General features: G+C 36.1%; 1 protein-coding gene across 1 annotated transcript in view; it reads right to left on the bottom strand.

Annotated features, from left to right (window-relative positions):
- LOC124392306 (Kv channel-interacting protein 1-like) overlaps positions 1-12898 on the bottom strand; it is a 53361-nt gene extending 40463 nt beyond the window's left edge. Inside the window, exons 1-2 of the mRNA XM_046859167.1 lie at positions 12620-12898; positions 12364-12457 (exon numbers count right to left, since the gene is read on the bottom strand). Of these exons, the coding sequence (XP_046715123.1) occupies positions 12364-12457; positions 12620-12697 (172 nt within the window). The 5' untranslated portion in view covers positions 12698-12898. The remainder of the gene's footprint in view (positions 1-12363; positions 12458-12619) is intronic.
- Positions 12899-14600: the final 1702 nt, after the last annotated feature.

Below are 14600 nucleotides of genomic sequence, written 5' to 3'. Positions count from 1 at the left end.
CAAACCAGTGCTCTCTGAACTGGCTTACTGTATATGTTCCCTCACGTCATTAGCCACAAGTGTGATCCATTTTGAGTTGTAGTGTTCAAGTGGTGACACTTGTGCTTTACAGTTTTTTCCTATTGCTTACACACTTTTTGCAGAATTTGGCTCATTATGTCAAAACTCTACACACAAGCCAATCGGACATAGCACATGGAGATTAACAACTCACATCTATGCCAAAATGAAACACTGCATTCAAAACTTAACACTCCTTTCTAAAAATGAAATTCTTGTAACAAAACCATACACACAAGCACCATTTGAATTACTCTTTCATATCACCAGCAACACACTGATGCGCTTTATATAAAACACTGCAGTCTTTGTGTTTTTATTTATATTGTAATTTTCTTAGACTCAGTCTTTTTGTAAAACTCAAAAGTAAATTTATTTAAAGATTGCTTTGTTTAAATGTATTCAGTAATCAAACAAGAGTTTTTACAAAAAAAAAAATTCTTAAAAAAATAAAGAAAAATAGAATCACAAGTCATTACATTTAGCAACAAAACAAAAGTAAAAAACAAAACAAATACTGGATAAACTGCTATTGTGGGAAAAAATATACTTGTTTTGTGTGTGTGTGTGTGCACGTGTATGTGTGTGGTGGGGGCCTGGGGGGGTCTTATGGATCCCGCCTTCTGTTCGGATCTGGCCACAAGACCTCGTCGACATCACAGGCGATGTCCTCGCGGGCTAGGCTTCGGGGAAAATATCGTCTTGTGTGCCTAATCCACCCTTGAATGGATCCCACCTCAATGTCTCCACATGCCTCTTCCATTGCTTGCAGAAGAGGCATGCGGGCGTGTGGTTGCCGATCATAGACCTTTCACCGCCATGCTGAAAAGAATTCCTCGATTGCATTTAGAAAGGGGCTGTAAGGGGGCAGGTATAAAAGTGTAAAATTGTTATGGTTGGTGAACCAATCTTGGACCAGAGTAGCCCTGATGTCATCCGATACACGTCTCCGCACTGGTCCTCGTCTTTGTCCTCTTCCACATCTACGTCCACGTCCAACTCCCCTCTCTCTTTGTCCTCCTCTTACTCTTACTCGCATTGCCTCCATGCTTGCAAAGTTCTCAGAATGTCTTACCTGAGGCCTATTTGTAGTGCTAAGGCTCAGACCGATTGGTGTTCTGTTTTCTGTACAAGTGTTTTTATGTGTATGTAAGTGTCTATAATTGCCAGATGAGTTTTGCATTTTGAACAGAGTGTTTTCCCAATGATAACAGGTGATTTCTTTTTTTTTAAATGTATCTAATGTAAGAAAACGTGTGTAGTGATTCGCAATAAGTGTGCTACAGAACTGCAAACAAAGTGCAAAGTTGATAATGTGTTTAAGCTATGGTTACACTGTGTTTAAGCATATGCTACAAGAAGTTTAGGTATTGAGGCTTTGGTCTAAGCATTCGGATTTAGTGTGCAAGCAATGGGCAAAAACTGTAATTGTGTTTGACTTTTGTCACCTGTGCTCACCATTATGCAGCACGGGTGCATCACAATGAAAATAAGACTCAAAAGAGTGATTTATTCAATCAGTGGGTTCAGGCAACTGAGCAATTGGTTCAGACAATAGGGTTTAGTGTTTTAGCAATTGAGAAAAACTGTAAGATTGTTGATGGAGAAGTATAGAGAAGGACAGAAGGAATTGCATTGTGTATTTGTGGATTTACAGAAAGCGTACGACAGGGTGCCAAGAGAGGAGTTGTGGCATTGTGTGAGGAAGTCATGTGTGTCAGAGAAGTATGTGAGGGTTGTGCAGGACATGTATGAGGACAGTGTGACAGCAGTGAAGTGTGCAGTAGGAACGGCAGACTGGTTCAAGGTGAAGGTTGGACTGCATCAAGGATCGCCCTGAGCCCTTTCCTGTTTGCAGTGGTGATGGACAGGCAGGGTGGAGTGGGTGGAGAAGAGTGGCAGGAGGGATCGGTGATAGAAGGGTATCTACAAGAGTGAAAGGAAAAGTTTATAGGACTGTGGTGAGACATGCAATGTTGTATGGATTAGAGACAGTGGCATTGAGTAAAAGACAGGAGGCGGAGCTAGAGGTAGCAGAGCTGAAGATGTTAAGGTTTTCGTTGGGAGTGACGAGGATGGACAAGATTAGAAATAAGTTTATTAGAGGGACAGCGCATGTAGGACGTTTTCATCCTCATTCAGGTGATATCAAGAGTGTGATTAAAACAATACAGAACACTGGAGAGTAAAAACTGATATGAGCACTGGAATGTAAGGTTATAAGTAATGTCCTTTCTACCATGGTGTGTATTTAATTTCACTCTTTTTGATAAAAGCAGTGAGTCGGCTAGTTTGGTAGCTAGCATGGACTAAAAACACAAAACAGAAAATTTTAAAGTAATTTCACACACACACACACACACACACACACACACACACACACACACACACACACACACACACACATACACACTGGTGTTGTTTACTGGCCATTGCTATTCTTCACACGGCTTTATTTAAGGTAACACGCATCCCTTTTGCATGTGACATCTCTAGAGTTCAATATGGCAACCATTATAGATTCCAATTTACCTTTTAGCAGTTAATCGATTTGGCTACAGCACAAAGAGAAAGAGAGGGGCATGAGAGAGAGAGAGAGAGAGAGAGAGAGAGAGAGAGAGAGAGAGAGAGCGAGGAAGAGAGAGAGAGAGAGAGAGAGAGAGAGAGAGAGAGAGAGAGAGAGAGAGAGATAAAGAGAAGGAGGAAGGAAATAGTAAAGCAGACACCAGTGAGAAAGAAAAGAGCAGCAGAGGATAAAAATCTGATGTAATTGTGTGTAAACTAATAATAGTGGATGGATATGTACAATGTGTTTAAAATGTATTTAAAATAGAATAACAGACTATTTAGATAATGTAATCATAAATGCTTGTGAGTAAAACGGGAGCGTTGAATACAGGATAACAGAAGTTTTCTATACATTTTCTATATTCTCCAACCTGATTTTAATAGTGAATCCTAATGCAACGAGGTTTAATGCATCAACCATCGAGATAGAAACTGATTACATCCCCTCATTAATTACTTTCACTTTACTCAAAGTATTGTGGTTTGTGGGCCTGCTTTGCTTTCTTTTGAAATGCACGTTAAGCAGAAGTATATTCCAGTTATATAATTTTGCTCATAATTGCACCATTAAGAGTAATAAGAAACAAAGCTCCATTTTGCCAGCTAACCAGTGCTTACAGTAGATCACAAGATAACAGTAGGTTTGATACATTTACAAATTTGGTAGATGCTTATCTAGTGATAGATAATTATAGACATGGGTCAAAGCCCCACTTTGTAACATTACATTCCAAAGTCAAAACAAAATGTCTAGTTCAGCCTTGGAACTCCACCTGCATGTGGATTGGCTCTTTTGGTGCAAGTTGCACATCTCCATCTACATTAATCTTCATATTACAGCTAAAGTTAACATGCCTAGTCTGTTACACCACCTGTATAGATCTGCTTTGAGGAGGGTCCCTCTTACTCCACTTTTCATAGCAGCAGAATCATTAAAGCACTGAAAACTGTGCAGTAGGCAAAGATACACATATGAGTGATTTTTCTTAAGGCACATATATTTACACACTTATTTACACCTAAATGTAGATATCATAGTCAATTAATTTAATATTTTGGTGTGCTAGGAGGAAACTGGAGAATCTGGAGAAATCCCACACAGACAATCCCACACAGACATTAAAAATATGCATATAAACTTGCCACGGACAAAAACCTGAGTTTAGGGAACCAACAAGTTGTGATCTGTCACTTCTTTGTGTTTGAAATGCATATTCTCTTTATTATGTTACAACTTACATTGTGAGAGGAACTGTCACTGGCACTTATTCATTAAATTAACCCACCATTTTCGTTATTTATTTATTTAACTTTTGGCATATCAAACCCATATCTGGTCAGGGTGAATGTACGTGTAACCTCTTTAAATAATTACTTGAATATTAAATAGCAAGAGAAGTAGTAATAGCAATAATAATCAATAATGTGTAATGTGACAAATCTCTATAAATCTCTAAAATATGGGTTATATAGATTTTAGTGTTAAAATGTAATTTGTAATTCAGAACAGGCCTATTTTTGTGCAGAAAAATTACCTTATTCATTTTTGTTTTGTTGTCAGTAGCCTCAAACAAAAACAGCTTTAATGTAATGTATAGTTTTCTTTTTCAGTTTCTTACTTTTGCTTAAAGTCAATTCAAGTCAAGAAGCTTTTGTTGTCATTTCAACCATATATAGCTGATGCAGTACACAGTGAAATAAGACAACGTTTCTCCAGAACCCTGGTGCTACATAAAACAACATAGAGCTACATAACAGAAAACAGAGTAAAGGACTGAAGTAAGTTGTCCTCACCACATTAAGTGCATCGTGTGCAACCAAATGCAAACAATGCAAGACAAAAGACAGTGCAAACAATTCGAGACAGTGTTGGACAGTTACACAAAACACATAATACCGACCAGTAAACCTACTGTATAATATGTTTTACAGTACAGTGTGCAATATAGAACACTAAACAAGAGTGTTCTTGTAAACAGAAGCAGAAACTTTCGCAAAAACAGCATGATAATGATGCAACAATAATCATTGAGGCAGGCGATGTCTTTGGTACAGGGACGATGATCGTTGACTTGAGGCACATAGGAACAACAGCGTGCTCAATGAGATGTTGAAGTTGTCAGTGAAGACATCTGCTAGCTGTTCTGCACATTCCCTGAGCACTCTGCCAGGAATTTTGTCTGGTTCAGCAGACATCCGTGGGTTAACTCTGCATAGAGTTTTCCTCACTTCAGCCGTGGTTAGACAGAGCACCTACTGTAGTCGTTGGGAGGAGGGGAGGCTTTTTTTGTCACCAAGTTGTTCTGCACCTCAAACCGGGTGTAGAAGTTATTCAGCGCATCTGGGAGAGAAACTTCACAGTTACAAGCAGTTGAAGTTGTCTTGTAGTTTGTGATCGCCTGGATGCACTGCCATATGCGCCAAGTGTCTTTGTTGTCCTGGAAGTGGCCATGGATTCTCTTGTCATGTGCATGCTTTACCTCTTTGATGGCTGGGGCAGATTGTCCCTTGCTGTTCTTGAGGCCGCCTTGTCCCCTGCTCTGAAAGCGGAGTCTCTAGACTTTAACAGCGCATGCACTGATAGACTGAAGGCTCCTTTTATTGATTACTGTATTGTAGCACATGCAAAAGTTAGATGTACTGTGTAAAAGAGTGAACTGAAGTGTACCCTTGGAATATGGCATGTAAATATGTTAATACTAGGAGGAACTTGTGTCCACATGGGTGGAATTGATTCTTCATTTGTGCTCAACTCAGGGTCATGCCATTTTTTTATAAATCTGACTTAAGTAGGTTCATATTTGTGCTTGTTTCTATGCAGCTTTGATAAATATGGACACGTGGCAATTCTCGCAAGGGTCAGAGATTAGACCACATGTGTTGCCTAAAATAAGCATTCTGAAACAGCAGTTGCACATCACTACTTAATCATCATACAGTCAGGTGCACATAATTGTTCCTGGATGCCTGAAGGTGCTTAACTTACACTGTGAGAGAAACATTATCCTGCAGGAAATATTTAAATTATGGTAATCAGGTTTCAGTTATGAAGTTTACAAACTATTTCAATTTATTTCATCTATACTCAAATTACTCACTGACATTTTCTTTTGAACAATATTTGTTTTTATTTTTGTTGGTTTCAAATTGAGAGGTTCAGTATGTTGCACACAGTCATTTCCTGCCAAGACCTGTTAACAATTATTCTAATGGCACTGAACATGATATTTCCAGTTTAGAACACTACAGCTCTATATATTATAAAACATTTATGACATGTTTTGTATAATCTTAGGGCTGTTTTATTAGTAGAATAAATAGAAATTGTAGAAATGAATATGCCGCGTTTTTTCTATACTTACTACCTGCCACTTGTGATTTTTCTCAATAAAAATCAACAACCAAAAAGCTATTATTTCCCTGATGCTCACATGAGCTGAAATGCACACACTTTTCTGTTTGTGTAATTACAGCCATTAACGAGTGAAAATGGCAGAGTAATTCATCACTAAACTCTGACCTTTTTTAAACAGTTTATCCCAGCCTGTAATTATGTGCAGCCTATAATATTCCTGCAGACAATAAGCTTATGTCCTGGTATTTAATTTTTTTTTTTACATTTTTTCTTTTTACCAGAAGCTCACAATAACACCAAGCACACAAACATAAAACACACAAACGCACATGCATTATTTACACCATTAGTGACAGCAAGATAAAAATAAGTGAATATGAAAGAAAGAAAAGTAAATAAATGAAGATATAGGAAAGATTAAGATAAGCAAAAGACAAGAAGAAAAAGAAAGAAAGAAAAAAAGAGAGAAAGAAAGAAAGAAAGAAAGAAAGAAAGAAAGAAAGAAAGAAAGAAAGAAAGAAAGAAAGAAAGAAAGAAAGAAAGAAAGAAAGAAAGAAAGAAAGAAAGAAATAAAGAAATAAAGAAAGAAAAAGATGTAATCAGATTGTAATCTCATCTGATTTGTTTTTTAACTGAATCACATCTGACTGGTTTACTGGTTCCACTGTAGTTTGTGTGCAATAATGATCTAAGATTAAAAAAAGAACGACAACTGTCAAATGTTAATATGCATACAGGGCCAATTCACAGAATCAAAGTAACAGTTACTATGTAGTTTATTACCAGTTTGAAAAATCAGCAGTGTGTTTGGGAATCACAAAACAGTAATCTAATAATCCATAAAACTCGCTGTACACACGAAAACACCCAGCATCTCTCTCTTTCTCTTTCTCTCTCTCTCTCTCTCTCTCTCTCTCTCTCTCTCTCTCTCTCTCATACACGCACACACACACACATACGCATAGGTTTTAATGGCTGTAAAAGCTGATTAAGCCTGGTTGGCTCAGTCAGATGTGGAATTGATCTGACCACAGTCTGGTATCTGAAGCATTAATTATGCTGAATTATAATATTAATATCAGACCTTTTGCTGGCTGATGGATAATTGCCTGAGAGCACACAGGCTCACACACACACGTACAGGTAATTTAGAAATTTAAGGTTAACTTAGTTAAGGTTAATGCTGGTTTATGGAAGTCACTCAGTTAACATCTACAGTAGGATCAGTTTTCAAATGGTTTCAAGTAATTTTTATGCTTTGATAGTTTTGTTACACTATTATATAGTATAATAGTTACACACACACACACACACACACACACACATATATAAATATATAAAAAAAAAAGTATTTTTTGATTGTTTGTTTGTTATATTTACATGATATGAATTATAATTACAATTATGATTCTAATTTCAAAAGTGTGGAGGATATTATATTTGAAATGTCTTCCTATACTATGAAAATGAAATAAGTGGTAAACAAGCCTTATATTTGCATTACATATTTATATACGTTTATTTCTTTACATTTTGAAGACCTATTTATCAACGTGGTTTAAACAGGAAGCAGAATCCATACTGTGGCTAAAAAAGTACATGGTAGACCTTCAGCAAATCTACACACACGCACACACACACACACACACACACACACCCACACACACACACACACACACAGCTAGTTATTATTTAATTCATGATATTCATTATAAATTCTTTTGATAAAGGTAAAAACTTAATTAACTGTATACATGAAAGAATAACGTCCCTCTAAAATGCAATGTAGTAAAATATGAACAATGTTACATTTAATCTAACTGCAATTATGTTATTATAAAGCACGGTGTTTAAAATATACATTGAAAAAGAATAGGAATTAAGGATATAATTGGTGAATTAAGTTAACATTACATATTTGCTTTGTTTTTAAATAAAATTGGTGCTGTCATAAGGTGACTATTATTGTTATTTTTATTTTTTCAAAGTATTATTTATTATTATTTTATTAAATCTTCAAGAGTCTTGAAAAAAAGGAGTATCCCAGATATAAATATATATATTTTTTTAATAAAAAACTATTGGGGCGCCATTTTGTAGGCCTAACCACAAGATGGCACTATAGTTAAATAACTACAATTTCTATCTTCATTCGCTTCAGCTGATCAATCTACACATCAGTTCTGTGCCATTTCCCATGTACTTTGATGAAACTGCATTTTGCCGTTGATAGAGAATTGCAGTAACTGGAACAAACATGATTTAGCAAGATTTATTTTATCATTATACGACTGACATCCTGCAAAGCTCACATCACACCCTTAACATTTAGCAGTCCTGTTCAGTCATTAGTGCTGATTGTACTTTGTAAATAAAATTAATAGCTTATGCTAAAATGTAATAAGAGCATAGGTTACAGAAACACTATATACTCACATATCCATCTATCTGTCTATTTCAGGTAACATTTTTTCACAGACATCATACATTACTTACATTATTTGTCAGTGTTTTTTTTAATTATTATTATTTGATCTTTGAATCAGGCCAGTAAAAAAATCTGTATGACTTGCAAGAATTGAAAGTTTTTGTGTCATCATGCAATTTTTTTCAAAGTCTGGCTAACAAAATAAACAAAAAAAATGCTAGAGATCACATACCACAAAACAAAACAAAACGACTACCTGTATATACAGTGAGAAAAATAAGTATTTGAACACCCTGCTATTTTGCAAGTTCTCCCACTTAGAAATCATGGAGGGGTCTGAAATTGTCATCGTAGGTGCATGTCCACTGTGAGAGACATAATCTAAAAAAAAAAATCCAGAAATCACAATATATGATTTTTAAACTATTTATTTGTATGATACAGCTGCAAAGAAGTATTTGAACACCTGTCTATCAGCTAGAATTCTGACCCTCAAAGACCTGTTAGTCTGCCTTTAAAATGTCCACCTCCACTACATTTATTATCCTAAATTAGATGCACCTGTTTGAGGTCGTTAGCTGCATAAAGACACCTGTCCACCCCATACAATCAGTAAGAATCCAACTACTAACATGGCCAAGACCAAAGAGCTGTCCAAAGACACTAGAGACAAAATTGTACACCTCCACAAGGCTGGGAAATTGCCAAGCAGCTTGGTGAAAAAGGTCCACTGTTGGAGCAATCATTAAAAAATGGAAGAAGCTAAACATGACTGTCAATCTTCCTCGGACTGGGGCTCCATGCAAGATCTCACCTCGTGGGGTCTCAATGATCCTAAGGAAGGTGAGAAATCAACCCAGAACTACACGGGAGGAGCTGGTCAATGACCTGAAAAGAGTTGGGACCACCGTTTCCAAGGTTACTGTTGGTAATACACTAAGACGTCATGGTTTGAAATCATGCATATCACGGAAGGTTCCCCTGCTTAAACCAGCACATGTCCAGGCACGTCTTAAGTTTGCCAATGACCATTTGGATGATCCAGAGGAGTCATGGGAGAAAGTAGAACTTTTGGGTCATAATTCCACTAAACGTGTTTGGAGGAAGAAGAATGATGAGTACAATCCCAAGAACACCATCCCTACTGTGAAGCATGGGGGTGGTAGCATCATACTTTGGGGGTGTTTTTCTGCACATGGGACAGGGCAATTCTCTTCATTTCATAGCGTTTCTCTTGGCTGCACTGCCTCCAGTATGTATATGTGGATGTTAAATTTTTTGTCCAATCAGATTTCAGCCTCTATGTGCTGCCATGTCAATCTAATCTGATCAGGGCCTTCAAAGTCTGTTCTGCTGGCTTTTTTACCACAGTCTCCTTAAGAAAAAGCTCTGTTACTTTAACCAATCAGATTTTATATTCGCCTCACAGGGCAGCTAGCTGGCCCAGAATAGCGTCAGCATTTTTCCGTCCATGATTCGTTGGTCAAAGGGAAACTGTTACAGCCATCATAGTGTGTAGGTCTGCACACATTAATACATCTGAGTCAGACTTTTTTATGCCTACAGAGGAAAAGAAATTGTTTTGGTTTCGGACATACTTGAAAATCCATTTTCAATAAAAGCTATACACCGTGAGGAGAGGTCGGCCAACCCCGAAGCTAGCTAGCTTGTTTCAGCCCAAGAAAGGGTTTGTTTGCCACTTCCAGACCAGTGAATACGAGCGGTACCACTGGCTTACAGCCTCTGTAGTGGATTGGAGTTCTCTTAACTGGGTTTCTTGCTTTAGTAAAAATGGTATTCACTCTCCATATGCGAAATGCTTCTCTTTCTGTAATGCCACGCGTTGTTATATTGCATTTTTGTATAGTATTAATGGTTTCTATAATTGCGACATGATAGTGGTGGTATTAAGAGGTGCACGGCACGGCCCACCACTGCCAGAAGTAATAATGCAGAAAACCACTCACACCAGAGAAATTTGTTTCCAGAAGGTCATTGGAATTGTTGTTTACCCTTTCTGTAGTAACACTTAGAAATGAAATTAGTAAAGGTGCGAATCTTTATTTGTTGTCTATTATACTACACTATACTATACTATACTATACTATACTATACTATACTATACAATACTGTAATATTCTATAATACACTACACCATGCTACACTACACTATGCTATAATATACTATATTTAATATAATATATCACTATACTATTATATGCTTTACTACACTAAACCCATACTACACTATACTACGCTTTAGTACACTATGCTATACTATACTACATTATACTATACTAGACTATACTACAATACTTCTACAATACATTTTAACATGTATATTTTATTATTCTTCATCATTGCAATGTGCGCACATGCACACACACACACACACACACACACACACACACACACACACACACACACACACAGATGTATGCACATGAGCATGCACAGCTGTGGTTCTGTTTAGTCTTATGTCTCCTAAGGGAACAAAGAGCATGTGCATCTGGGTACATCAGATTATGCCTCTGAAACACAAACACACACACACACACACACACAAACACACAAATAGCCTTTGTATATGGAATTTTTCTCTTTGTCTAACATTTTTAGTCATTCCATTTGTAGTGTAATCAATACACAGATTCAATTCAACCTTTCACATAACTACGTATCTACAATCCATTTTGTTCCAATCTTTATCTAAGCTTTGTGCTGTCCAATCAAGTGTCCTGACAATAATGTCCTCACAAGTGGATGAATTGAATTGTATTTGTAACACTGCCTTATCAGACTGAACCATGTGCTGGTCTGTTCCATACATCTGCCACAGTACTGGACACCCACAGCTATTCAATACATCATTGTGAATGATTAATCCATTAGTAGGCTGCTAATCAAGAAAACAAAGTATTGAGCAGAACCAGATGAATTTCACACTGATCAAAATTAATAAATTTCAAAATTCTAATAAATAATCTAAAAGAGCAAGAGGTTACATAATTTACATATTTTAGAGAACATTAACTGATCTGCAGTTGTAGAAGTAAAAGGAGAATGAATGCACCATGATATGTGTATGTATCTTCATGCAGTATGAAATTGCACAAAACAGATTTTAGATTTATTGTAAAACAGTTATTATAGATTATCTAACAAAAAATAGTTTTAAGATTTTTTTTATATAGATTTTCTTTAGATTTTTTTATTATTAGAAGCATCTTTAACAGCAATTTACAAATTAATTTCAGATAACTAGCCAGCTAGCTGAAGGGCTATAAAGTAAGTGTGGCTTTTTTGGGATCTATTTCTGCTAGTGAAGAAAGCATGCTGTGTCCAAAACTTTGACTCACCCTCTGGGCTCATATCTACAAACAAATCATGGCTGTGCTGATATTTTATATAATCACACTTTTACTTATCTGCTATTGCTTAATTGTATGACAACATGCAGTACTTACAGACAATAAAGTAATATATCACAAAATTCAATGTACAGAACATAACTACAAATACAAAAAATATTATATTATGTGTCTATTTATACACACATAAATTATTATAGAAAACTATATGAATATGCAGCTAGATGAACCTAAATATCAATATGAGCAAATACGTTTAAATATTATTGCACATGCAATAAAAAATGTTATAACTTAACTTAGATAACTATATTTAACTATATAGAACTATATATATATATATATATATATATATATATATATATATATATATATATATATATATATATATATATATATATACATACATACATACTAAATTAGTATATACTATAACTAATTTGCATTAGCTTTACAGTGTATATATATATATATATATATATATATATATATATATATATGAAGTTCAGCTTCATTTATACATTAACACACCTTGAATGGAAGCATGCTGTGTGACTGATGAGGTGTCTATGTTTTCCTACCTTTGATGAGTGTCCCTGTCACCAGTTTGTGCACGGACACAGCAAACTTCACCAGTCCATGTTTACACTGCTTAGCACAGACAGACATCTTCACCTATACACAGGGTTCACCAAGAGTCAAAAGTCAAAGCTACAGCCAGGACCAGTGTAGTTGAAGATTAAATTAGTCCAAAAGTATTGACCTAATCAGTAAAGTTGACAAATAGAGAAATGCAATAGCATTTAGTAAAAGTAAATGATGAATAACAAGAAATACTAAAAAAGAGTTGGGTGAAAGAGTTCTGCTGAACCAGTCAATTTTCCAGTGTATCTCTGGTGAAGTTCTTTTTTCCATCAAAAGTGACAAGAGTCATAAAAAAGGCAGGCGTTCCATAGAGGAAAATGGAAGAGTAGTGTCCAACAGGATATTTTAATACAGGAGTCTTCTCTTTTAGTTCTTTGTTGTTCTTCGTCCTTTCTGTCTCTCTGTGCCGCAGTGTTCCAATTTCAGTACTGCTGTGTGTCGACAGCTCCCAGTGAGGAAAGACAGCCCACTGACGCTCCTGCCTCCTTATATATGTTCTCTCTCTCTTTCTCTCTCTCCTGTGCGTGTCTCATTCTCTGATCTCCTTACGACGTTCAAGTTGATAGTTATATACCCAGGAATTGTTGTCTAACACACACCATTAAATTTTCACACCGTCTCATACATGTTTCTCACTTTGATTCTAATTACATCTCCCCTGGATCCTGCGCTTCTTGTCTCTATATAGTGCTTTGTGTTTTACTACCAAATTTACTGGCTGCAGTTAATTTGTCATCCCCACTCTCACCGTGTTCGCTCATCTAAAAAGAGCAATCTCATCAGAAACACAGAATGAAATACAGCACAGCAAAAGGTGTTAAAGCCACGAACATTAATCCAAGCGGCTTAGCCCATTGTTTAAAGCAAATATTTATGTCTAAAAAAAATGCTTGAAAGCATTATTAGCAAACAGGTATGCAAACAAGGACCTTGAATCTGCTTTGAATACAACAACAGGAACAAGCTGTGTCAGATTTTCCTGATACATATGGAACACACATATACACTTAGTTATCTAAATAAGAACAAAAGAGTTTGTTTATCCAAACAGTCAATCATAAGCCAGTAGTGCATTGCAAACAGTTATGCAGATGCAGATCAATATTTTTTAAATCAAACATTGAAATGGGAAAATTGTATCTTTTAGTTTTTTATTCATGGTGTGGTTGTTTTTTTGAGGGGTTATTTTGAATATTTCAGAAACTGCTATTCTCCTGAGATACACACACAACAAACTCTAGAATTTACACAGCAGGGAAAAATAACAAAACAAACTGAGCAGCAGTTCTGTGGTCAGCAATGCTTTGCTGATGAGAATGGCCAGACTGTTTTGAACTGACAGAAAAGTGCAAATATCTTGAATAATCACTCATAGTGTGCAGAAAAGCAATAGAACACACAAACAACATGTCAAACCTTATAGAAATTCCTCTTTAATCTTTTGGAAGGGGTTGTATTCTTTTCTAAATATACTGCATGCCCATGTTCCTAGACTCTTGGCATTCTAGGTCCATGACTTAGTGTACCAGTATCAAGATTTATCAATAAAGACTTTAAGTCACTTCTGAAAGTTGTTCTGGATAAGGGCATCTGCCAAATACCCAAAATTAATATTAAAAGAATTTAGATGTCAGATGTAAGAAAAAATTTTAAGATCAACGATGATCGTAATGAAGAAGTAATTTATAACAGTGTAGCAGTGACAAAATACATAAAGTACTTTGGGTTCCTCTGAGTCAAAAAGAACGCAGAACAAATTCTGCCCAGCCACTTTTTACTGTTCTTCCCTTTAAAGTGTAAATAGGATTTAGAATTTAAAGATAAATAAAATGTAGGAAATGAGTAAATGAACACATGGCTGGATGACACTACTATCGATCCGGAGGTCAGCAGGTGGCAGTCACCGGTATTTACACCTTTGTTGGTGCCAGCCCTCCCCAGCAAAAGGTATAAGGTATTGTTTAAAAGATAATCATGGTCTCAGACACCTTTTGGTTAGAGATCGTCCTTGATGGCGTGCTGCCTCTCCCAGACCGAATAAATTAAGAAAATGATTAAGATCGATTCTACTGAAATTCTCAACAATCTACATAACTACTTTTGTGAAATTTAAGCAGTTTTTCAGATGAGCTCATTTTGATATAGCTTAGGGTGGAATCTGGGTTGAGGCAGT

The sequence above is a fragment of the Silurus meridionalis genome, chromosome 10 (assembly GCF_014805685.1).
Source record: "Silurus meridionalis isolate SWU-2019-XX chromosome 10, ASM1480568v1, whole genome shotgun sequence".
Lineage (NCBI taxonomy): Eukaryota > Metazoa > Chordata > Actinopteri > Siluriformes > Siluridae > Silurus > Silurus meridionalis.
This window is presented reverse-complemented; position numbering and strand designations above follow the sequence as displayed.